The sequence below is a fragment of the Vulpes vulpes genome, chromosome 9 (assembly GCF_048418805.1).
Source record: "Vulpes vulpes isolate BD-2025 chromosome 9, VulVul3, whole genome shotgun sequence".
Lineage (NCBI taxonomy): Eukaryota > Metazoa > Chordata > Mammalia > Carnivora > Canidae > Vulpes > Vulpes vulpes.
Genome location: NC_132788.1, coordinates 20056760 through 20084103, shown reverse-complemented (window position 1 = coordinate 20084103; position 27344 = coordinate 20056760). Strand labels below are relative to the sequence as shown.

Genomic DNA, 27344 nt, shown 5'->3' with positions numbered 1-27344 from the left:
AAGCCTCAGCCCTGCACAGAAGAGCAAGCTCCTCGTTTTCTGTGCGTCTGGTGTGTTTCCGAGCGCCAGTGGGCGCAGTGGTGGCTAATAGGGACGCTTATAAATGTCACCTTGCTGTTCTGATATTCTGCATGTATGCTAAAGGCATAGAATAGCTGGATTTACAATGTCTTGTGCCAAACTATATATTGCGAGAGTCAAAATTCAGGCCTAGACGTCTGATTATCAAACCACAGAACTTTGGGATTAGTCATGCTAATGAAGGCCATTTGGCCCTCTTTTCTCTGCGAACAAAGCTATCTGTGTTGGTTCATTTAATCTAGCATCTATCTGGCAATTATTGATATTAAATTGATTTAGTGTTCCGAAAGATGTTTCAGACACCAAACACAGGACTCCCAGTTTATTTTACAGCTGAATACAGAACATGAATTGCTTCTCCCTGTAATCAGCTCTTGGTTTAACCCCTGAAGTGTAAGCACTGATCTCTTCTTAGCTTGGTGACTTAATTACTACCCGTGGAGCCCTCCTTCTGTGTCATCTATTCTCTGGAAATAAACGGACCCCTTTGGGTGGAGGGTTACCTGCGTGGGATCGTTTTTCACGGAGTAGAAAGACAATTTGCTAAATGTGTCATGGTTATTTACCGGAGGCTGACGCCATGGTGGGGACGTTAACAATCTCTGCTATTTCACAAGAAAGTTCTAAAAGGTGTTTTAAGTTGTTTCCCAAAGCACCTAAGTAATTCTCCCAGCATCTCCCTGAGGTAATACCCAATTTTACAGGGAAGATATGTGAGGGAACGTGTATGAGGGTCGGGAGTAGGCAGCGAAACAGAGAGGTGAAAATATTGTCAGTATTATAGGCAGTAATTGAACACGTTAGCCTTAAAGTTGTATCCTCTGGGTCACACTGCCTCCTACACTACATTATCGGTATTAACATAAGCATGGGAGATTAATTTTATAGATCGCATGAAAAGTAGGTGACATTTATCTTCACTTTTCAATGAGTCATCTCATTAGGAGAAGGGTAAACATTCAACCCAGGTGAAGAGAGTTGAGTTAAAGCCAGACTGAGCCCACTTATTTTGGAGAACTGGTTTAGCGCTTTTTAAAATTGTAATATAAAAGTCAATCTGCCTTGCTTTGTTCACCAAAAAAAGAAAAAAAAAAAAAGAAAAGATTTTGTTACTACAACTGTGGCCGGCCTCAAGATAGAATCTATTCCTAACAAAATCATAAGCCTCAAGATGGGGACAAACCATCTGAAAGACTGTGAACTACACTGGGCCTCTCAGGTGGACTACATGTTAAACTTGAACTAACGTGCCGCCCCCAACTCAAGACCCTGGCAAATAAAGCAGGGAGATGGAAACACATTTTGATCAGTTTAGAACCTGGGTGATCTGAAGAAAATTTAACGCAGCCATGTTCCTGGGAGTGATGAAGTCTCCTTTTTCTTAGAAAATAAAGGACTCTAGAAGTGGATTGGACACCTAGCTATTGCTCAGCGTGGCTTAACTGTAATTACGTTGGCAAGCCAAGGGATGGTAACCAACACGGGCGTGCTTTTTCCTGTTCTGTCATATTTCAAGGGAGGATTCTAGCAGGGGGAATGGTAGAGTTGTAGCTTCAACTCAGGACTAATGTGCAGCCAATAAATTCTGACTCATGCATGAGCCAAGATGACTTCCGTGTGATGGTGTTGGGCCAGAGGCATTCCTGGGCCATATCTGGGGGTGGCCATCCTGCTGATAGCTTTGCCAGGGAGAGGCTGGCATTGGATCACTGGTGTCCGAGTCAGCAGAAAATGCTGGGCTAGACAGAGCTGCCTTTCTCCCAGCGTGGCTCTGCAATCTTCTGTGCTTCTTCCCCAGGGAGCTGTGACCATCATTTTCCCATGCTCCTGGACCCAGTCCTACTGCTCGCTTGAGTCCTGGCAGCTCCCTGAGAAAGCAGAACAGGCTCTGTGGCCTCTGAGTGAAGGGCTGAGATGTTTTACTTCCAGGTCAGCTGCTGACTCCCCAAGGGAAGTAATTTTTTTCTTTAATGGCTGCGTTCCATTATCTACTGCATGGGGAGAAACCACAAACTCAACTCTTAAGTTTTGGGCCAGGGAAGGCTCACATGAATAAAACAAACTCTTTAGATTTTTCAGATTATTGAATATTGAGCTTGTCGATTATCCAAGCCTTTCTTCCCCTCATAATGCTGAAATTTTAGCCACTTATTGAATTCTCTGCCGTATTCCAAAAGGAACTTGGGATGGTCCATTTGGCTTCTCAGCACTTATTTCAAAGGCATTTTGGAGAGTGAGAAAGCCAATGGCATTGAAAGCCTCAACTGAGTTTTGGGAAGAGATGCAACTTTTATATACCTTTTGTGCTACCCTACTCTGTGTGTGTGTGTGTGTGTGTGTGTGTGTGTGTGGTGTATTTTGATGCAGCAGTGATCTGTTCTGGTGAAGGAAATGCGTGGTTGAACTATTAAAGTTTAGGATCTTTGTAGATACCAAGTTTAGGATCTTACCATCATGAGCTTTTTCTCAAAAAAAAAAGTTTTCTTTATTTGAGTCATCATGATTATATGGTCTCAAGTGAATGTACTGTATAGACACATATTCTACTGCAAGAACAGATCTTATTTAATGAAGGGCAGGAGGAAGTATCTAAAATCAACTCTCCTCTTTGCAAATGGTCTGGACTTGTAAAACACTGCATATCATAAAACTGGGTTAAAAAAGAAAAGTGATTGTCATTAGTTTAGAAGTTATTTGAAAAGGTAGACTTTTGTTTAGGCTAGGTCTAAGACTTTTGAAACCTTAAAATGAACTTAGGGTCTTGTTTCAAGCAAACTGGGGCTGGCATATAGGATATTACATGAATCTTCCCCATTCACATTTAGACTTTCTTTGACCTAGGGGAAGAATCCTAGTAACTAAAATTTGGGGGAGGATTTTATGCTTAGCCTTCATTTTTGAAATAAAGTAGCTCTGCATCACCTTGTTCTAGTAATCCAGCATTTTGACCAGCAATATGATATGGCGTGGAAGAGAGAGATTTGGAATGTAGGATGTCCCAGGAGAAGTGCCGGGGACTGCTTCTGTTCCCACCGAAGAGTGCCTGAATCTGGTTCCATTATGAGACTTTTCATTGGAGCCTCTGCTTTTTAAAGAGAAAATGAAAGGAGGTTCTAGGGGCACCTGGGTGGCTCAGTCAGTTAAGCGTTCAACTCTTGATTTTGGCTCAGGTCATGATTCTTATGGGGCTCTGTGCTGGGCGTGGAGCCTGCTTAAGATTCTCTCTCTCTCTCTCTCTCTCCCTCTGCCCCTCCCCCCTGTAAAAAAAAGGAGGAGAGTCTCGTTATCTACTCATGGGTGAAGTGAGAACCAATAGTTAGTGGCCTTTGTGAGAAAATCATATTTAGTACAAAATGCAGTGGTATTTTAGAGAATGAAGAAAAGTAGAACAGATAAAAATCTCTTAATGGCATTTTTTAAAAAGATTTTATTTATTCATGAGAGACACAAAGAGAGAGGCAGAGACACAGGCAGAGGGAGAAGCAGGCTCCATGCAGGGAGCCCGATACGGGACTCAATCCCGGGTCTCCAGGATCACACCCTGGGCTGAAGGCAGCGCTAAACTACCAAGCCACCCGGGCTGCCCCTCTTAATGGCATTTAAAAGAAAGATTCCATTTTTGGCACTAAGATTTCAAAATTTCCAGAAAGGTAGTGATACCCATAAAGTAAATAGAGGCTGTAGAATCAGCAAAGTTTGAATGAAAAAAAAAGCAAAACCCTAAAAACCAAAAAAAAAAAAAACCCCAATTAGACAGAATGCCTGATTCCTGGAACCTCGTGTAGATATAGGGGTTGGGCTGAGATTAGGCTAATGTCATTGTATTCCACTCTACTGACAACACTCTGGAATATTATTAGCTTTATCTGGATGCCTTTTGTATCAAATCCTTGACCTGATTTTTGTCCCAGTTTCTTTTTTATATCATTCAGGTTTAGTGCTTCCTTTAAGAAAAAAAAAAAGTTTAAAAAATTCTAATGAAACCCGGCTGACTCTACTATGAGTAATATAAGAAAATCTGTTTTGCTAAGGGAGTGACACAATATTGAAATACCTGGTTTTATATTTTTATGTGGGTTTGGCAAATGCAGTCTGAAAGTGGCTAATATGATACCCGACCTGGTGTTAATAGCCAATGATAATTCCATATGTACCACCTGCTACCTGTCAGGTTACACTTTCTTTCTTTTTCCCTTTTTTGGCATGAAGGTTACATTAACCGGTGAATGTGAGCCTTCGTGGCTAGTGGAGGCAAGCCGTCATAGTACTCAGATGAAGTAGATCTTTGATGTCATTATAATCTTGGCTTCTTTTCTTCCATCACCCATTCTTCCCAACTCATCCTCTGCCCCCCACCCGGACAACTTTTATGTAGCCTTTAAAAAGCACAATATACCATCCTGAATTTGGGAGCTGGGCAGGGAGAGGGAAGGAGACAGAATGAATCACAGGAATAAACCGGACATGATGTTCATGGGGGAAAATCTTCCTGCTAAAAAATAAAATGAGAGAAATTTCCTGGAATGTATGTGAGGGGAAAAACCCATTAGCCAAAAGTGATGTGGATTTGCTAACTAATTGCTTTACACCTTAGTGTTTAAATGCCACAAAGTTGTTTCTCTTTCTCCCTAATAACTTGTCAGGAATGTCTCAAAACCTAACTCCACATGGGTCGCAACTGCTTCCTCTCGGCTCTCTCCCATGGGTACATATTTTGAAATTGGCTGGTAAAGCTGAAGAAAATATCCAAAAACCCCCAAACCGAAAGCAAATCACTTGCCTGTCCATATGTGGGTCTTGACTGGGTGACCTTCTGGCTCTTTCTGTCTCTAAGCTGCAGATATAGGATGTGGCGTGCTGGGTCCAACACAATACATTAAAATGATTTTTCTTGAAAGGTGAAGACAGTATTAAGGATTTCCATGGCCATTTGCATATTTTTTGAAAGAAAATAATTTTAGCCTCTTCGTAGTAGTATTATTCCAGCTGTCGTTATTAAGTTCTTTCTGCATAACTATGGAAGACGCAGAAAGCTCCCTTTCTTTTAGGCTTATAAAAATCCTCCTAAACTGGTTAATCTCTTCAGGTGGAACCCAAGGCAAATGCTACGGTTTGGCTCAGAAAAACTGTCCAAATGTCTTATGTTTCCAAACCTTCCAAGTAATAACATTGCTTAGCGCAGAAAAATTGTTGCACTTTTTCCAGGTGCTTGCAAAATATTTTTCTCAGTCTGGTTAGTCACTGTAATAACCCCATGACATAGCTGGAGTCTAAGGTAGATGCCCCTTGGGGCAGAGGTAGAAGCTGCCCCTTGGTTTGACCCTCTGGCATCTGCTCCTGGCTGTGGCCACAGGCCTCTGAGCATATATACTCCTAAACTTTCATCTCGACTCCTAAGCTAGTTTATGTCCTTGCTTTGTCAAAAAAAAAAAAAAAAAAAAAAGTTGGCTGACTAGTAAAGAGGAAGTATATGGTAACGAACTTGGGAAAATTGCTTCCCCCAGTTCTTCAGAAGAAGTTGCTGTTGTGTGTAGAGTCACTGTAAAAACCTAAACTCCAGGGATAGACAGCCAGGCACATTTCAAGCAGCTCTGTTCTTTTGGCTTACCAATCTTTTGGCTGCTATTAGTGATTTAGCTGTGTGGGAGGGCCAAGGAGCTCTCTCTTTCTCCAAAGTTATATTTCTCCTCTCTTTGAAAGTTTGATCACTTCCCCCTGCCAGAACACGCATTTCCCACTTTGTTGTTTTAGGTTCATTCTCAATTCGCGTGACTCTGTATTAAGCTTGCCTTGACCTTCCAGATTCCTACTGTCCCTCAAATTTTCCAGTAAGGTGTCTACCCATACCTTGACCCTTCTGATTCTGGTTTATTTTAGGAGTCGAAATGGAGCTTCATGCTTGGTTGTACGACTCTACAGTTTCCCATTTTCAAGAGCGCAGATGCATACGTTTCTTTGAGACTGTACTCTTCAGCATTAAAGAGGGGACCCTTCATTGTAATCATTACCGAATGGATACAGTACTAATGGAACTTAATTGTTTCCACTAGATGGATCTCGGGTGTTTTTGGCAGCCAAAATGAAAATGATTCCAAATACCATCAAAGGGGCTTATAAGCACCCAGCATGCACAGAGTGTTTTGATATACAGTGGAGTGTTAATATCATTATCTCTCCTAATACAACATACGGTTACTTTAATCCTCTCCCGCCTCTGTGATCTTGGAAGATCCGACGGATAGAAGGCGAAGAATAAAACATTATATACAAGGAGACAAAGGGAGAATTAGTCCCCATCCTCTGAATGCGATTTTTTTTTGATTGTTTGAATGTTGGCTTCAAATATGTACCTTTATCAATACTGACTTCTGTATCTTCCACGCTAGTTTGAGTTTGTATGCGACATCAAACATACCTTTTCACACATGTTCTTTCCAGATTTTTTTTAACACTTACTTAGCAGTTTATAGAAGGAAGTGAATGATCTCCTCAAGCTGCTTACAAATTAAAAAAAAATCTGTGCTTATTAATTATGCAGGATTAGTCTAATTATAATTCAGCAAATTAATTAGCGACAGAAGGTGTTCTGAAACATTGGAGTACATTTGCATGTTAAATGGAGAGGCTAGTCTGTAATATATGTAAATTTATGCATGGCTTCATAGTTTAATTTAAAAATTTGCAGCTGCATATGGTATGGGAGCAGGTGAAAAGTCAGTTTTAGTTTAATGATGCTAACAAACATTGGATGGTGTCCTGTCTTAGCAAGAGAATGCACTCATATCTGCTAATCTACGACTCTGTCATAAGAATATAACATTACATAGACGCTCAAACTCAAGGTCATTAGTGAGTGGACCCATAGGTGCAATAAGTAGAAAGCGAAAAACTGCAGAGACAAAGCAATGATGGGAGAGACTCAAACTCTGAACTTCGTTCACCACTTTATCCGATAGTGCGTATTTGTGTCAGTCCACTTTGGTTTCAGGGAAAATCACATTCCGGCCTGTGTGAAAAAGGAGATCCTTTTTGTCTGACTATTATCTACTCTGGCAGGTATAAAAGAGTTGTCCAACCTTGATTCCCTTTCCAAATATTCACATTTGCACTTCATTTCAATTTCCTGGAGCCGTGGGAAAGTTATTACCAAGTTATGAATTAATGGTAGGGTAGAGAGTTTTACACATTGGCCTCAACCATCTGGCAAAACAGTAAAACCAGCGGACCAGGCAGCAGCAAAGGGCTCTTGGTGTAATTGGTGTTCACTGCTCAGCCTAGCATAGATGAGCTTCACAGGGAGGGCAGAGCACAGGGAGGGGGAGGGGGGGCTGCACAGGGGGGAAGGGGCGCTAAGGAAATAGGACGGTGAGGACCCATTAAGCTGATGGCTGGCTAATAACTTCATTTCTCTCCTTCACCCGAGTAGTCGTGGCATTAGAAAGGGAAATAGATTTGTATTCCAATTCTGAAGTCTCATGGAAAGATGCTCCCTGAAGTCGGTCGGTAACACGCTCTGTTTCCCTCTGTCTCTTTTCCTTTTCTTGATCAGAAGGGAGAAGAAGGGATAGGGCCAAAGAGAGGACTTGGGTTAAAAGCAAAACAAAACAAACAAAAACACAGAAGGAAAAGATGGGACTGAGCACATTGCAAAGAGCCCTCCAAAGACGGTTTACCAGAACAATTGGAATTACAAACATGCTCTTCGTGTTGTGTTTCATTCCAATTCAAGCCCAAAGAGTTCAATTATTATTTTCATTAATGGTGTCAGATTCTCATCGGAGTGCAAAAACAAGGACTTTTCCTTGGAGATTTTTTCCCTACCAGCCTCATGTTGCCAAGTAATGGAATTCAGGAGAGTGAAGATGTCTGACTACAGAAAAAAAAAAAAAATCCTAACATATAACCCCAGGTCCTCAGAACCTATGTGGGTTATTGGTCAGAAGTAAGCAGAGAATCAAAGTGGCTCCTTGTTTTTATGTACCTCGGCGACAATTGCCAGTCAATTGTTTGCCACTTGAGCTATGGGAGACGTTCACTTCCAAAGAAATCATGAAATGAAGTCTATTGATACAGAGTCAGAATTACACAGCGGGGGAAGTCGCTCCCTCCTGATGCCTAAATGAATATAGCAGATCCACTCCTGAGGCAGCATGTTTGGGATCGAAGGCTCTGTTGCCACACTGAAATGCCACTTCCAGGAGCTTGTAATTGGAGTGAACACGGAATAGAATATGATTTGATGGGGCCTGCTGCCAGTTAGGAACCAAATGATTTTGCCTGGCCACAGTTTACTGAAGACAGTGATGAGGATCCTGACTCACTGTCTTCTCCGGTACCTCTTTTCCTGCAATCTGCTATAATAGATTTAATGGCATTTTCTTCCTTTTAAAATATCTCTCCTTAAAAATCAAAAAAAGAACTTTAATGTTGGACAGATAAGCAATGCAGAGAGAATCATATTTGAATTTATGGCACCTCTCTCTGGTATAGTTTTGTTTGGAAAATGGGCCATTTTAAAAGGTGGTGGGGAAGAAGGGGCAGTTCAGGGGAGGGGAGCAGAAGCAGGCCTAGCAAAAGGTGAGGGAGCTAACTTACTATGTCCCAGCTCTTCAACCAAACACTTTGCATGGGTAACTATTCCTCACTACTGGCCTAGAGAATCATGTTATAGGAGGGAGAAACTGAATGTCCCTAATTTTTACAATAAATACTAAACAAGCAAATAATAATAATGACGACGACGATGATGATGATGATGATGATAATAATAAGAATAATGCAGAAGCCTTGGCATAATGTGGAAATGACTTGGAAGGGACGCCCCAATGAGCTGCCACATAAAAGACTGAAATTTTCTGCTGCCAAAGAAATTAACTTGCTGGTCTATTTAAAAATATCCAATGTAGGAGAGTCTCCTCCGTCCCTTGGGTAAGGGTTTCAAAATTTAGCTTGGTGACTTGACTCTCAAAAAATGTTTTCCAAGACTTAATTCAACTTCTTAGGTTGCACAGTTGACTTCCAGCCCTTTTTTCTCTGTAGTCATGATGGACAAATGGTTTGGAATCTTCCTCATCCACTCAGGGCAATTTCGTACATTCTTTTTGTAGTGGCTCTTTGGGCCCTGTCATCTTTGGACCAGGTGGGTTCTTTAGACATCCCGTTTTCCAAAATCTTGATAGACTTGCTTATCTTTCTCTGCACACTCCAAAAGAGCTACCAGATTTCCAGAGAATGCAGGTCCTGATAGGAATGAGAGACATTTTTGTTTGCTTGCTTGTTTGGTTTTGTGACATGAAGAATGATTTCACTCTCATTTCCAGAGAGTAAAACGAAGAATGCAACATAATCCCCCATGTAGATCAATGAGGTTGTAGTTCCCAAAACAAAGAGCTGCTTGGCAGTGTGTCCTACCTTTTCCTTCAAAAGAAGCATGGCCGGGTTCCCACCAGAGCAATGTTCTTCTAAGAGTCAGACAAAGCAGAGTTCTCCTCCTAGCTCTTGCACTTATTAGCTGCTTGACCTTGGACAAGTGAGCTGACCTGTCTGAGTCTTTTTTAACTCCTCTGTAGAATGGAGATGTTGATCCTCCTACTCTCAGAGGTGGGTGGATTAAACGAAATCACACATGGCACATAATATGAAGTTGATGAAGGTGGATTCTTTGTTATTATAATCATCATCATAATTAGTCTTTTAGCTATGGGAAGTTAGAGACATTGAGTATAGTTGTAAGTAAGAAAATTTAGTGCTTCAAAATTTTCTGTAAACTTACATTTTTTGGATCTGAGATGGCCTTTCATTGAAATAGTCTAAGTGAATTAGCTTTAGTGGTCATAAACCTCTTCCATAGGAATGTCTGTGGAGATGAAAGATTCTGTGCCTACTCTGTTCATGTATTTATATTTACATTTTAAGGGGTTGTTTAAATAAATGAATTACATAGAAAATCAGCTTATAAAAATGAGTATTTGATTGAAACCTAAAGAAGCCAGTCAGTCAAGATTTTTAATTTACCTCCCCTTTCCATGGATCTTCTTGAACTTTTGTGCTGGCCTTCATCTTACCAAGCAGATTGCAAGTACAGAACATTCTCAGATGCCCCATTGTCAAAGTTCTTAAGGTGTAGCAAGAGCCAATGGGGAGTTTGACCTTCCCGAGTTTCTTAGTTTTCGTGGACTTTGGTGAGAGTCTTCACAAAGCCCTTGAAGCTTCAGGACCCTTTCTTACTTGGGCTGACACCTGAACCAATCAATAGGGCATGTTATCTTCCAGTGAAGCATAGGGCCCTCTGCTGCCCTTCACCTTACTTTGGCCGCCTGGATTTGGATTCTGTTGGGGCTTTTGGGAGAGGAAAATATACTCTTTCTGTTGTAGGAAGGTTCAAAGAGGATCTCGCAGTTAAGACCTAGATTAAACCTGAAACACCATCATTTTGTTTTTTATTGGTCTCAAGTGGAAACCCAGCACTTAGAGGTTTCCCTACCTTATAAAACAGATTGAGCTGCCATGTTAGCTGCCCTGAATGAGAAAATTGCCCCAGGAGTGTGTCCATCCAGCATGACCCCTCACTCTACCTCGTCCCCCAAAGGACATAAGCTCGACAAGGCTGTGGGAGAGGAGAGACAACTGCTCATTTCTTTCAAATATGATTTTATGATCCAGTCTATCCCTACATTTGATAGTTCTTAGAAATGGTATGAGTGTTCTAAGGGAAAGGAAGCACACACCAACAGTGTAAGCCAATTGTATTTCAATTTATTGGACTCCAGAAAAGGATGGTTAGTAGTTAATCCAGATAAAATGTGTCTTCCTCCAAAATCAATGGACTTAGGCCTTTAGACACCTACACAGTTTGTGAGGCTATTTGGCTTGGACTTCAGTGAGCCAGCCTGCTTATACGGCCGTTGTGGCAGAGAGAGAGAACCAGATATAGTACCCTCTGCCCTTGGCTTTCGGAGAGTATGGGGGTGTTCTCATCTTCATGATGTGTAATATGTGACCATGGCATTGCAGAAATTATTCCCAGCATAGGCAGAATTAGATTTTTTAAGGGAATAAGTTTCAAAGTGAAAGATATCTTACATATTATTTTGCATAGAGTTAGGTTCTGCCTAATGGTAGCTATTACTAGTGCTAAATTCACATTCTTTTGATACACATCCTTGTCTAATCCTTTTGTTGAAAGAAGGTTTCGTGCTTTTCTCAACATGTTTTGTATTGCAATTTTTTAGAAGAAGACACTAGATCTTGGATCACAAATGGGAGTTGAATTGCATGACCTCTATCACAAATCTGGACAAAAGTTATGCTAGGTTTTATACTAGTCAGATCATTGGTTATAATTCTCGCATCTGGCATGAATACTAAGTAATTGCCCTTCCTTTGATTTAGAGACAACCACCCCACACCTGCCCCACTGCCTTCACTTCTGGACCTTGACTTTGCACCCTATTTGTGCCAACTAGTTTGAATCTCGGTTTCTGTTTGGAATGGCCTCAGGACAAGTCTAGACCCACCTAGGAACTCTCATTCTATTCTTGAACAGTGTTCCCAGAGATTGAGAGAGAAAGAGATTTCTGGGTTGTTGAAAAGCCCCCTGAGAACTTAAACCGATATTCAGGGGTCTCCAGATTCCTCTCAGAATTAGAAAAAGCATATTTTGAATAGTTTGGTTGTGTGCTCCATGAGGGTAAAGATTTGGTCCATCTTATTTGCCATCCAGAACCTTTGTGGAGCAAACTATATACACTATGATTGATCAAATGGGTAAATAAATGAATTCAGCAGGGATTTTCATTAATAGGCATTTACTTCCATGCAACTGCCTTTTACCTAGTGTTTTCCTCTTGGGATGCTATGGTCCACTCACTCTTCAAGAAACCAGAATCCTTCATGTTGTTCTTTTTCTCCTTCCCATCCTCTATCTCTCTCCTCTCCTCTCCTCTCGTCTCCTCTCGTCTCCTCTCGTCTCCTCTCGTCTCCTCTCCTCTCCCTCTTCTCTTTTCTTTCTTTCTTTCTTTCTTTCTTTCTTTCTTTCTTTCTTTCTTTCGGACCATTTTTTGAGTTTTTTAAAAACAGCTATATTGAGGTATAATTTACATATGATAGAGTTCACTTATTTAAAGTGTACAGTTCAATAGCTTTTAATATATTCACAGAGTTGTGCAACCATCGCCACAATCTAATTGGTTCAGGAAGCATAGACTGCCAGATGGAACTTGCTGTGAGAAGGACCCAGGTTCAGATCCTTGTTTCTGCCACTTACAAGCTGTGTGATCTTGGTCAACTTTTTAAAATTTTTGGTGACTTTGTTTTCCTAGCTGTGAGATGATTCATCAGAATTCATTAGTAAAGCTGTTGTAAGAAAAAAAAAATGACACACTGTATGGGAAGCACCTAGCTCAGGGCATGGCACAGAGTAGACACTTGGCAAACTTTCTTTCCCTCCCCTCTGTGACCCCTGTACCTTTCAGCTACTGGACCAGCATAGGATGGTGAGAGGGGACAGAGATGGCTCTGATTAGTGATGTTCCTGAGCCACATTCTGCCTCAGAAGCATGTAGAAGGGAGCCTAAGATAATGGTCACTCAACAGTTTTCCTGCCAAGCCCCGGGGAACTGCCTGTTCAGACCAAGGCATCACTCAAGATGCCGCACTGTCCACCAACCAGCTGTCTCTGCTAATTCCCTGCCCCCCTCAGATCAGTGGGTTTGACCTATCTCTCAGAAAACCCTATGTACACCCCACTCGGACTATAGTAAATCATGGTCTTTTTTGTCTTCAGTGGTTTTTTTCCATCAGTGTAGCCATTTCTGGAGGGCTCTCAACTCTACATACTTTTCTTTGCCATCATAGAATATTAATATTGGAAGAACCCTAGACATAAGCTAGTTAAAACCAGTTGAACGGACTGAGACCCAGAGAAGTGAGCTAAGTTGGTTACATAGTTGGAACAGGTCAAGACTAGAATACTGTCAGCATGTAATAAATATCTGTGGGGTGAAGAAATGCCATTTGGTACATTACGTCACCTCAGCTGACCTAGGAGCCAGGTTGCAATGTGCTGGGTTGAGTTCACATTTGGATCCCACCTCTCTATTCCCCTGTATCTTGAGAACAAGGATAATCCTTGTTAGTTGTTGGTGTTCCCTCCTAAGGAATGAGATGAGAAACCTTGCAAAGTGTACTGTGCTAAGCCGTTCTAGTATTTATGTAGTCGACATTGTTTGGGGAAAGTGGAAATAACAACTTCCATCCTGATGAGAATCTGCACGTTTAGTCTGAATCTTGTAATTCATTTGGGTTTCCCGTTTCTGAGTGCAGAGCACTGACATTTTCCAGACAGCTCTGGCTTCGGAGGGATCCAGACCCAAGGGATTTGTTCCCTGCAAGTCACCCTGTGGTTAATGGATGGTATAGTTAGTCAAGGGTTCTGTATCAAGCCCCTGAGCATGGTGGGTGGAGGGGGTGGTAAGGAGGTGGAAGACAGCAGTAAAAGGAAGAGAAAAAATTGGAGATATCAGTAAACCCCTGAATTCCTTTCAATTAATGTTTAGGCTCACATATAAAATATGATTTCTGGAGCTAGCCATTTAGAAGCAGCCATACCTTCTTTTAGGAAGTCCTATACAATGTAAGAGAATTTTTTTTTCTCTCTCTCCTCATGTATCCCTCTCACCTCCACCTCTCTCTTCCCCTTTGTGAATGGGGAGAAGACAGAATAACAGATATATTCAAAAATATATCCTCAGATATATTCAAAAATATATCCTCAGTGTTCAGGGGGCCGGTTACAAATTACAAACTCAGTCCCCAGGCCAACAAAGGAGTCAAAACTTCCCACCCGAGGAACTGATAAGGGTCCTAATTGAAACTGAATCGACCCTTTCAGCAGGCCCCTTGTTTCCCTAAATCAATTTGATTCCACGTAAACATTTATTTCTTCTGCACTTTTGCACCTACCACACCAGGCATATAATAATGCCTTCACGAGCATTAATGTTTTCACCAGATACGTTTTAGAGGGAGGGTCAGGTAGGTAAGGGAAAGTATAGCACACAGAGGGTGTGCATTATAAGGAGACCGGTCAAAGCAAAACTTTCCCCAAATCAAGGACTGAGTAGGAAAGAGCACTTGATTTGGTGATAGGAGGGGAAAAAGGTATAAATCACTCTCGGGAGCGTTGGAGGATAAATGCAGTGTGGGAGTGAGGGCTGCTGTTTGGAAGGAGACTCGAGTGAGAAAAAAAGCAAGTTTTAAGCATATCATGAGAGCATCTCCGTGCATTGTGAGTGGCTGTAGCTGTGTCTTCTGGGAAGGTACAAGTGCAAGAACGTTTCCCCTTACAAAAATAAAATGTTTGCATTCTGATCAACCTCTGATTCCTATGGGCAGACATTTCCCTGCACTTTGGGAAGCAAAGGCAGGTTGTGAATTTGAACACTGCAGAAAGCAGTGTGGAGCAAAAGAAAAAAAAAAAAAAAAGCTGTGTGGTGGAGTATTTGCACTGCCCTGTCCTTCGGATAAAGACCCTGATACTTTCATGGCACAGGTTGTGCCTAACCTCCCACCCCAGCAAAGATTAAAAGAGGGAAGTTAAAAGCAGATGTTACAACATAAAGAAAACAAATTCAGCTGTTATTTCCAAATTCACACCCCATCTTATTCATAAATAGGGGTCGGGAGCACTTGGCCAAATATTTTCAGCAAATGTAGAGTAAAAGAGCCTCAAATACAGAAACCATCTTGAAGAACGCAGTTCCTATTCTCCCCTCCTTTATCATTTACTGTTTATCTTTCCATCAGGTTTTTTTTTTTCCCCTTTAAGTGCTAAATACAATTAGCTGGAGCGCTCTCTAATTCTTTTGTGTGATTCTTAAAAAAAAAAAAGTAAACAGAAGGTCACCATGAGAGCATCTCACCAGCCGTTGCTTTAAAATAGAATTTTTGGAAGCATTGTTGATTTCTACTTATTTTTGTTGGTAAATCCTGGGGAAAAAATGTATATCTTTTCCTTTAAAGTTCTAATTCAAGGCATGGATGTGAGAGTTCTGGAGGGACTTTGGGACTGCGGTAAAATTTCGTTGTCATAGTAACAGAAAGGGAAATAGGCCTAGCTCACCTGGGACTTTAACACTGCAAAAGCTGGATTTTTTTTTTTTTTTTTTTAAGGAAAAGGACTCTGCAAGTGAGATAAATGAAAAACTTACTGTGTTTTGAAACAAAATCCCAAACATTAAATAGGTAAATGGCTGAAAAGGCCACCTCTGCCATTTCTCTGGGTTGATGTAGTTTTCTGATTAAAGATGCCCAATTTTAAAATTGCACAGATAGTTTTGCACAGAGACTCTTGGCTTAAAAATATGCTTTATGATGAATGATAAGCTCAGATCATTATTTGGTGCTTCTGTACTTCTCTGGATAATCTACGGAAGGTCTGAGAGGACATTCACACTTGTTACGAGTCATAAAAACCCCAACGTAAACCTGCACAGACTGATCTGCCTCTGGATGGCAACGAACTGTTTTGTGATTTTATGTACATTGGTTAAAAATATCAGGGGCCCTTTGTGTGCGAGGGTATACGTGTGAGGTGTGTGAGCATGAAGGTGTGTGTGGCCAGTGGAAAGCCACATGCGTGAGAAACCCTGCGATTCTGGGTGAAGTCATGCCATTTTTTTACCCAGGAGCAAGACATTTTTGCACGGCAGGAGTCACTGCTGCTTGGGAAGCCTTAGTTTTGGGAGACAGAGTGTCCTTGCAACTCGGGGGGCCGCTCTACAAACCAGAGCCCCGCTTGTGAACCGCTTCACAATCCTCAATGGTGGTGGAGCAGGCGTGTGATTGCAAACATCCAAATTTGCAAATTGCACAGGGTCAGGGGTGTTCTTTCCCAGGCAGGGCCGGCTGAAATTCCCCAGACTTGAAACACAATCACTTTCAAATCAAATCTAATAGAATGCAGATCTATTTTCTCCTAAAAAATGTTTACTCCAAAATGTAACACATTGCTTTCTCTTCGCAGATTCTTTCTAAAATTCTTCCTCAAGTGCAATCAGAATTGTTTGAAAACAGCAGGGAACCCGAGGGACATGAGACGGTTTCAGGTAAGGGGCCTGCAGTTCTTCCCTGTGAAATAAGTCATCCTGGTTTCTCTCTCTCTAGCACTTTCTTTTTCTTCTTTTTTCTTTTCTTTTCTTTTCTTCTTTTCTTTTCTTTTCTTTTCTTTCTTTTTTTCTTTTCTTTTTTCTTTTCTCCTTCCTTCCTTCCTTCCTTCCTTCCTTCCTTCCTTCCTTCCTTCCTCTCTCTCTTTCTTTCCCTGAGAACACATTATTCACCGATGCTGCTAACAATAAAGATAACTCTAAATGATAACCCTCATCCCATAACATTGAGAGTTTCTGCATTTTGTAGTGTTTAGGCTTCTCGCCTCTGTTGCCGTGGCCCCAGGGGAGGGTACCAACCCATGCTGGAGATTTGATTTTAAGCCCTCGGGCTGCCCTTCGCACACACAGCTGCCCACAGCAGGAACCGTGTTCTTGATATCCAGCCACCTTGGGATTTTTCAAAGCAGCTTCTCTGTGCTTTCTGCAAGCAACAGCCTCTTCCCTTCCTTCGCCACCGATTAACTATTCAGTGGTCTCTCCCGGAGTCTTCGGGAAAGCAGCAGCCCAAGCAGCCGTGGTCACTTTAAGATCGCAGCATGACAACAAGACCCACGGGACAGTGACCCAGCTGCCTGGCAGTTAAATCTGCCACCGGTTTCATCACCCTTGCCACTGATGTACTGAGGATACGAGCTAATAAAAACACAGAGAGAGGCAAAGTGTGTCAGGTTGGAGATGAGAGGAAGTGCCGGCCCCCTTGGCCCCTTCCTTAATCTTTGAGGGACCCATAGTTAATCCGCCAAAAGGCTTTCCTGCCATTCCCAGACCCCGTCGAAATACATAGCACCCGCTTCCCCGTAGAAAAATGGGAAACATGTTCAACAATAGCATTCAAGCTTGAGACTTACAAAAAAAAAAAAAAAAAAAAAAAGTCTGGCAGCAACTGGGAGGGATGGGGATTATTAGACTCCTGTTTTAGGTGAGGATGGTGAGGTTCTGGGGGTTCGGTAACTCACCTCTCATCGCAGGTAGGGTCCATCTGATCAAACCCCTTCCTCCAGACCACGAGTTTGCACCGTGGACAGCTGCTGAGTGGATGGCCTTGCTGTCAACTTTTTGAAATTCTTAATAATTTGTGGGCAAGGGGTCGCCCACATTCATTTTGCACTGGCCTGCATGGTATCGTGGCTGCTCCTGCCTGCCACTCGGAGAGCCTCGGGGCTTAGGGACAGAGTCCTTCAGGAGTTAACACGGGAGGTGGGTGCACACTTTGCAAAAAAAAAAAAAAAAGTCTTGTCATTTCTTCCCCCCCGCCCCCCCGCACCATGTCGGGGTCATCAAATGGTCTTGCTGGCACAGGGACATTTTTTGTTAGTTACCTAACATGATCACCAGCCTCCCTTAAAAAAGTCAAACCCCTCTTCTGTGGCACACAGATTTCCCCCTGCTGTATAATATGAAGACAAACAGAAATAGAATGAGCTTTCTTGGGGACTGTACAAGGTGGAAGTTTCTGGTGTTCTGTGTTCCAAATGCAAATGGAAATAACTTGAATGCAAAAAAAAGGTTCAAGATTCAAAAGAATTCCAAAGTACCTTGATGACCCAAGCTCGGCTTTCACATCCCGAAGAAACAGAGATAGGAAGAGAGGTTGGTAGTGTGTGGACTCCTATCCCCTTATTCTCCAGCATTACTTCCAAAGAGTTTTAAACTTGAGAATACTCATATACATTTGAAGAGTCTTTTAAAAGAATATCTTGTCATTTTATTTTGGAAACGTACTCACTAAGCAAAGGCATGATCATCTTTCCTATGCTTCTTCTGTTATTTACTAAGTGAGGGTTTCAATGTGCCTGAGCTTTTAACAGGATTAGAATAAATGTTGCTAACAGAGTAGAATAAATCTTAAAATGATGGGAGATTCTCATCCAATGTGTAAATATTTGATGTCTGCAAAGAAAGAGACTTTTTTTTTTAATTTGTGGATTCTAATTGTCTTATTTTGGGGTTAGAGCTGAAATTTATTGGCAAATCTTTTTGATATTTTTTATCGGGGTAAAATGCATATAACATATCATTCATCATCTTAACCATTTTAAATTGTGCAGTTCAGTGACCTTTAGTATATTCACAATGTTGTGCAACCATCACCACTCTACAATTCCAGAACATGCTCACCATCCCCAAATGAAACCCCATACCTCCCAATTCCCTTTTCTCCCCACCAACTGACAACCACAAATCCACTTTCTGTCTCTGGATTTTTGTATTTGGGACATTTCATCTGATTGGACTCATACAACAATGTGGCCTTTTGTATCTGGTTTCTGTCACTTAGCATCATGTTTTCAAGGTTGAGCCACATTGAAGTCTGTGTCACTACTTCATTCCTTTTTAGGGTGGAGTAATATTCCACTGTAAAAATGTACCACATTTTATTTATCTATATGTCAGTTGAGGGACACTTGGGTTGTTTCTACTTTTAAGCTTTTATAAATAATGCTTCTATGAACATTTGTGTACAAGTTTTTTGGTGTGTGAACATATGTTTTCAATTCTCTTGAGTATATATCTAAGAGTAGAATTTCTGAGTCATATGTTAACTCTATCTTTAGCTTTTTGAGGAACTGCCAAACTGTTTTCTACAGTGGCTGCATCATTTTATATTCCCATCAGTAATGTACAAAGGTTCCAATTCTTCATCTTTGCCAACACTTGTTATTTTCTGGGTTTTTAAAATTTGTTTTTGTTTTAAATTCTAGCCATCCTGTGAGTAGTATCTCACTGTGGTTTTGATTTGTCTTTCTCTAATGACTAATGGTGGAGAACATTTTTTCACGTTCTTATTGACCACTTATTTATATATCTTCTTTGGAGAACTCTCTATTCTAATCCTTTATTCATATTTAGATTGGGTTATTTGTCTTTTTATTGTTTAATTGTAAGAGTTTTTTATATATTTGGGATACAGGCCCTTATCAGATAAGTGATTTGCAAACAGTTTTTTCCTATTCTATTAATGTCTTGACTCTCATGATAGCATCCTTTGATGTAAAAATAATTGATGATTTTTATACTGTGCTTAGATTCCATTAATAGTATAACCTTCAATGAATACTCTTTACCTGGAGAAGCCTACTATGGAGAAAGTCTTGACTATGTGCATTGATGGTCAAGTGAGAGACTTGGAGCAAGTTCAAAATAGGAAACCAAACTAGATATTGTAGTGACGGGAGGAGTGATCTGAGGGAATGGTAACTTAGGAATTTCTGAAATACATATCTTATTCAAAATGACAAAGGTAATACTTTTATGACAAAGGTAATACTATACAGATAGTTGCTTCATTCCTCCAGTTTGTTATATATGATCAATCAAACATTTAATCTGAAGCATTTTTTTTGTGGAGACATGCTCTATTTCTATTCTGAATAGAATAGAAATATGAAATTTTTCTTACCAAGTCATGAATCCAACTAAATTCCCTCTTCTCTCCTACCTCTCTTCTTTGCCCTGTCCCCAAAACAGTCATGGAACTTGGATTCTTTTTCTCAAAATGACCAAATGAGAACATGATCATTATATTAATTTTTCTTCTAGCTGGAAACAAACCTCTTAATTCAGCTCAAGTCCTAAGTATCTCGGACATATGTAAATACATATGTCTGTTTATCAAAACACAATAGGTTTTAATCCTTTTTTGGCTCAGATCCTTTGGAGAATTTGATGAAAGCTATAGATTCTGTTGCCACAAAAGCTACTGTTAAACCAAGTTTTGCTTAGAATGTCAGGTGTTCCCAAACCTCTTGAAACATCTCTTAGGATTCCATGGTCCCCCGACCTAAAGAAATGAAAGTCATCTATCAAATGGGCATCCCCTATGTAATATAACCCTTACAAAGGGGATCAGTCCACTTGGGAGTTCCCTGATAATCTTCCCACTTTCTTATAAATACCATCTCTTCCCAGGTGATGCCTGGATCCATAGCCTCAGGCCTCACCCTTCTCTGGAACTGCAGAAATCCCTCTCTACCTTCTTCCTGGGTATCTTTCCTTGGGTTATTAATGAGCACCTGTTCACAGCAGAATTCAATACTTACTCTCTGGATCCGTGCCCTCATTTATTGGTGAAGTGTCACTTCCTCCTCCTAAGTATCTGCTAAATCTAACTGCAATAAGGTCTCTGATTCTTCTCCTTCCTTGTTTAGTCAAAGTTATCTTTTAAAACATGTTGCTCCTCTGCTTAAAATATAACTACCTACTATCTGTAGATGAAAGCTCAGATTTTGAAAGGTGTGGCTGGTTAGTATCTTTGTCCCAGCAGTACTCCTGCCATGCACATTTTCTAGGGTTTCCATATACCCACCACTCACTAGGCACACTTCACTGATTTCTATTACATGGAATATTACTTGAACTTTCCACACATTTGCCTCTCTGCCTGAGAACCCTTCGCCCCTCCCCAATTTGTGACTTTGTGACTTACTCATGTTTCAATGCCTGAATGTCACCTTCTTTGTGAGGCATTTTCTGACTCTTCCTGACAGACTTGTTGGCTCCTTCTTCTGTGCCATAATACCATTCTCTACATGCTTTTATTATACCACCAATCACATTGTCTTGCCATTATTGTTCATCTAAGAGACTGTGCTGCTTGAGGGTAACTGATAGGTTTTTTTTTTAACGTTTGTGTTTCTCCCCGATGCCTAGCATAATCCTGGCCATTGTGCAGAGCTCAATAAATTGTTATTAAATACCTTTTTTTTTTAAAGAGAGAAGGGAGAAAAGTAAAGGAATAAAGGGAAAAAAGAAAAGATTTCTGTGGTCCCCAAAGTTTCTAAATCCATGGGCCATACAGATACAGAAAATCATTTCTGCCCTTCTTGAGACAGAACAATTGGGTGAAACACCCAGAATAACAGCTCAGTGAAAAAAAAGGAAAGAAATTCATGTCTCGTTTAAGTTGACAGGCCTATTAAGACACAATGGACCCCATTTATTTCTCTACACTATGGGTAGAGAGAAGGCAGTTGGAAATCTGGAAGAAAAGCAAGCCAAGACAAGGAGAAGTCAAACATGTTGTCATTTCCCACATTCATAGTCTAAAACACCAAAGTTGGTAACAATTAGGGTAGATGTTGCCCAATCATCCTCAGAGATAGGTTGACTGGGTCTGCTCCGAGTCACAGTGAAAACATAGATGCCCACATTCATTTCTTCATTCACCCAACCTATATTGTTGTGGAAATTCTGTGTGCCAGGAACTATCCTAGGTGCTAGAGATACATCAACAAGTAAAGTAGATATGATTCATTGCCCTCGAGGGACTTACCTTCCAGTGGGGAGATAATGAGAACATGATAAATGAGTGATTCACATAGCTTTAATGCTGCTTCTCTGTGGTCTACAAGGAACCTGCCTGGAAGTACAGGGCCCAGCATGAAGCCAGTTGTCTTTATGCTGACTGCCAAAAGTCAGTGGTGTTGGTCATGGGTGGCTTGGTGAAATCTAAGTGAGACCTACCATTAAAATAATAGTAAATGTGGATGCTCTTCCAAATAGCTTTCAAAGTTTTCCACAGTATCAGCTATAACAGGACACTCATGTCTGCAGACCACTAACTTATTTGACATTGGGAATGTTAAAGACCTGGGTGCCAGTTATTTCCTCTTGCCTCAAGAGGACTCTGTTTTACATAAGCATGATCACTGTAGAGGGCTGGGGTATCTTCCATCGTGTGAGTAGCACCAACTTGGCCATTGTCATTCTGGAGTTAGTTAGTTAGTGCCTTGACACATCTCTAATCCTAGAATAATTTTAAATAAACTCCTCATTTACAAACTTACAGCTTTCACGTAGTTAGGATAAAGATCCCTACTGCCATTTGCTAAACTTTTCTGAGTTACTCTTGTGTTCTCAGGTTCGCCCCTAAATTTTCCCATTTTTAGATTAGGTCCACCAAAGTAATCACACTTATTCTAGGGAGAGGACAGAGAAATATATCCAGACAGGTCTTCCCATCTGCTGCCTTGAGACATAAAAGGTCAAGATATATAGAGGGGCACATGCATACATTTGTAATGAAAGAAAAGTTATCTTGGGAGCCAGATTGGGAAGGATATCAGCACTGAGTTGATTTCTGTTTGTTTATAGGATCTTCACACAATCCCAGGATGGGCCTGCCAGAAGGGGATTTTGAGGGGTACTTGGAGGGGATGAGGGAAAGGGTTGTGCCCTAGCAGGTCTGTCGGACCTCTGAGGAAGAGAAAAGCAATACACGGTGGTGGGGAAAAGGGAGTAGAAGACGTAAAGATCTCTATCAGGATGAAGAAAGAAAGTGAGGCTGTGTGAACGCCAACTGGCATCACTGGGGTAGCTGGATAATGTGAGAGGCTGAGGGCCTGGATGCAGCCACTGCACAGGAACAATGGGGAAATTAACGTGGATGACAAAGACACCCAGTCCACACAGCTGGGCGTTAGCCACTAGTCTCTTTGAATGATGCCGGAGCAAAGGGCAGGGCTACTCATGTCTTGGAACAGGGCCAAGATCCATCCAACAAACCCTTATGATTTCTTAAACCCTCAGTTCTTATATAAAACTTTTTAATGGCACCACCATCTATTTTCCTTAAATAAAAAATGTTGAATGTTTCTCTCACACCCATTGAAGAGGGAAACGAGAGTTTAAATTAACTCCAAATGGTAAAAATTTAATACAGCTCCAGCTGCCTGCAGGTTTCTTCAGTTCAAATCTTTCAATTCAAGAGCTACTCCAGCTGCTCTGTGATCTCATGTGCCATTTGAAGATTGTTGTGCTACCGAGCAGCAGTTTTTAAGCTCATAATGAAAATCACTTGACTTATGGCCTCTCTAATCAACAGGTGAGTCCATTATCTGGTGGTAAAACAAACCAGATAGTCTGAGAAATAATAATTATCTATTCGGAGTCAGAAAAAAAAAAAAAAAACCAACTTTCTGAGGGTTTGAGGATATTTCCCGCAGTCCAGAAAGTTTGGGGAAGGCTTTCTGTGGGTTACATCAAGCTTTTCTGTGTTTCACAGGATACCCTTCTGCTACCCCACTCCGTGTCTTTTGGTATCTCAAATGCAGACGAGAATCAGGATGATAAAAACTTTAACCAACCCATGTAGGGAATGTGTTTTGAGTTATTCATGGAAGAAAAGAGGGAGACGTAATAGCAAGTAGCTGCCTGTATAACTTTTGGGAAAGGGCATGTCAGATTTCAGTTAGGTGGAAACAAAGCTTACATGCTTCAACATTTAGGAGACTCAGATTTGGGCTCTGAAATCTACCTCTGAACACATTCCAGAACAATCAGATGCAGAACTCCCTGGAAAGCAAAGCTTTCATAGTTTTGCAGTAAGAATATATAGATTTTGTAGCTGCTCATGGGGACTACGTGCTCCTGGTTTTTGGTGGACGACAGGTGATTCATGAGGTCCCTGAGGGGGCAGAGTTTGGTGGAAGAGAATGGCCCAGCCAAGTCAAGAACTGCATCAAATATGTTAAGGCTCCCCTGTGGCTCTCAAAATGTTTGCTAGTAAAATACTGCCCTTGGCTATAACCATCCCACTTGGCATATGTTTTAGATGGGAAAAGCAATGGGTTCAGTGGAATAAAAGGGAGGGTAGATGTAGCAAGTGTCTATGACCTTAGAGATGGGGGAAATTTAGTTGTAAAGCAGGCTCCCTGATGACATGAAAGACTGGTTTAAAAAAAATTGCCACTTGATTTTTGTACAGTCAACTGTTTTTTTTTTTTTTAAAGGCTCTTAATAGATGGCCATCCTAAGCCAAATTTGCAAAATATGCCAGTGGAAACAGTCTTCAGCATGCTACTGCACTTATGCCAATTAGATTTTTTTTAAGTGCCAGAATAATGATTTCAGTAAGCTCAAGTTGTATAACAAAACTTTTTCAATTCTTTGAGGCCTATCTCAAATCTCATTTCCTTGATGAAAATGTTGGTCACTGCCTTCAGTTCAGATTAATTTTTCTCACCTTTGGGCTCTTGGAGTATACAATGGCCACACAATTTAGACCTTAATTATACATTACTATATGGCCATCTTTTCTGATTATGTGCAGTGTTTGTTATGCTTCATCAACCACCTGGAAGCCCTCAAAGTAGTGGCAATGTTTTTTTCTGTAAGTCTCCATTGCATGTAGCAGTAGAGTATTGCTGGGAATGTCACTGGCAGTATCAACAAATACCTCTAACTGATTGAAATATAGGGCTGTCTTCTTACTTAAAAAAGTGTCTTCTCAGGAGTTATGTCATTAATGCCATGATTCCCCCCATCCCTTGGTGTGAGCAGCCCCACAATGCCCCACATCTGTCTCAACAGCAATCAACTTGATGTTCTCTCATTTGGCACTTGATCCTTAACTGAACAGAAAATTTAGCCTTAGGGAATATGAAACAACAGTGATTGCTAAGAATTCTGGGAATTCCTTACAAAAAAAAAAAAAGATGACAAAATCCATACTTGCGGGGTAGGTGTTTAAAGGTAATTTTGGAGACCCTGGAGTCCAGTAACGAAGAAGAATCTAGGCTTTAAATCTGGTTTGAAAATACGACGTGTGCCAAGAATAAAGTGGTGGGGAGAAACAATTCGCAGTAGCCAGTTGTTTGTTGTTAGCCTGGGTTGACTTCATGGAGGCTTAGACAAAATTGTTTCATCAGAGTCCCCTTGTTGAATGTGAAAATTAGCCAGTGTATAAAAACACCAACAGAGTATTTTTTTCTCACTGATATGGACTCCAGACTTGGTTGCCCACAACCAGAAGTCTGTCTTGCTTTTCTCTTTTCCCTTTAATGGTCTCTATGTCTCTTTCCTCCTACCACAGGTGGAAAATAAAATCCCACATAATAGTTACACTTTGGGAAAGCTGAAATAACATATATAGCAACTGAACAGTTATAAGGGAAAAGCACATCATGAATTTAATTCCATTTCCAGATGTAAAATGTCATAAAGAATTTTTTTCCATACTTGGCAAAATAACAGGAATTTTCTGGACCGTTTTATTTAGCTTGGTGGATGCATGTTTGTGAGTAGGTATTGGAGAGTCTTCCACCTTGAGTGTATTCTAAATGCTGCCTATCAGGGCTTTACTGAGATTAAACTACCAAAGGCTCCATGTTTGACTAGAAGGTGCATGACCCCCATTGAAATGGAGGGGAAATGTGTCTGACAAATGATAGAATTTGGTGTGTTTTCAAAGCAAGAACTCTGATCGATATGGGGAGGTTTCTAACCAGTGTAATTATTCTCTAGTGACTAAAGACACTAGGATTCTCATCTGTTTCAAAGAGCAGATCGTGTGGTCATTCCACACATTTTTCATTTTGACTTCTCTTTTTCCTTTACCCTTCTATGGGAGATGTTGGGTCTTTATAGGGACACCTGTGTGTGAGCTGAGAAAGACTGTCTAGGGGTAGACTCCAAGCTGGTCATTTCTCTGACTTAAGTAACTCAACCAAATCATACAGTTATAGCTTTGAGGAGAGATTAAAAAAAAAAAAAAAAGGAAAGAAACCTGAAAGTATGATGTTCCCAAACAGTCAAAGACATTTCAGAGTGAGACATAAAAATACCCCAGGGGTTGTAAGAGTTCCCATACTGCATGATATCGTTCTGATACCAAAGGAGCAGTTCCTCTATTGGAAAGCTGGTTGTACAGATTAACGGATGTGCCCACCTAAAGAGTAACTCCCACCATGGCCTCATATAGGCAGGAAAGAGCTCTTTACAACTCATCTCCTGCTTTGTATAAATTATTAGAGTGCGGGACATGGGAGTACTTTTAGATAATGAGAAGAAAAAAATAATTTGAAAAGGCCAATCAGTTTTCTTGAGCACTTTTAGCAGATTGCTAACAGAGTTGTACATTTTGTTCTTACAACTGTCTTGTATTTTTCAAGGGGAGATACAGACTTTTTATTCATGTAACTAAAATTGCCATTTAATTGGATGATTCAGAACGGAAACTACACTACCACTCTCCAGTTGGTCTGTGTGTATTGATCTGGCCTCACCAAAAATTCAAGATTTCGCAAAGCAAAATAAAGAATTGCCAAAAGTGAAAAACTATTTCTGCTTTAAAAAATGCAAGCAGTTTCAATGGGTCCCTACTTCTCCTTCTTGGAATCTTGTCTTTAAAGTGCCAGGTCATAAATAATGCTTGCATGAATATAATTGGTTATTGCTTTTGTGTTGAACTGAAATGTCTCAGTCGAGGAGAGCTATCATCTACAGTAGCTTGGGTTTCAGATCTGCAGGCTTTCCTTGTGAAGCTTTGAGCTAAAATACAGATATGCCAACTATGAGAAAAAAAATGAAAGCTGTCACAGTGTCAGCAGCACAAACTGGAGGTCCATCCCACACAAATTATGGACATCTGTATTCTTAATTGGCATTCTTTTGGGCCGTGCCAGCAGAATGGCAGTGCCAAGAAAGCCTGACAGCTTTAGAAAAGACAAGGTATCAGGTTAAGGTGATAGGAGACACTGATGAGACATAGAAGTTCCTTTGTAGGCAAGATTCTCCATATGTTTGTTATAATGCTCGTGACTTTTAGTTTTGGCTACTTCCAAACGGTACCCTTTGTCAAGACTAAACTTGCTACTTGGAAAACAGATCCGTTTATGAGCTTAGGAGAACAAGTGGTATTGATGGTTATATGATCAGAAGATCGTTGGCAAAGATGCATACAAATAGTTAACAAGGTAATGGTAAGAAATGTTGACCTTGATTTGTTTAGCTAAGATGTAAAGATTTTTGAAGGTCAAAGGTGTCCTTGTGTAGTGTTTTGGAGTCTAACTGTGTCTGACCCTCTAACATTAAGCTGCTGTGGCCTGCAGTTTTGAAGAGTGAAGCAAACCAGGGGGAAAGAGAGAAGGGGGGAGAACAGGAAATGGAGTGAGGTGTTTCAGGAAGTTGTCAGGGGTTGACTGATTGATTCCAGATGGAAAAGGTCAGCCTTCGTGACCCAGGAAATACTCACTAGGGGAAAGAAGTTGGCTTGTGGAAGGGGAAGGCCTGGGAGTGAGACGATGCTGGAATGCACATTCCACTTCCTTTAGTCCCCAAACATTCAGAAACTTTAACTTGTCTGAATAGAATAATATC

General features: G+C 40.9%; 1 protein-coding gene across 1 annotated transcript in view; it reads left to right on the top strand.

Moving 5' to 3' along the window:
- The window catches only part of EBF2 (EBF transcription factor 2), a 191984-nt gene that overhangs the window by 118230 nt on the left and 46410 nt on the right, over positions 1-27344 (top strand). The window contains exon 7 of the mRNA XM_026007906.2: positions 16106-16187. Coding sequence (XP_025863691.1) covers positions 16106-16187 — 82 coding nt within the window. The remainder of the gene's footprint in view (positions 1-16105; positions 16188-27344) is intronic.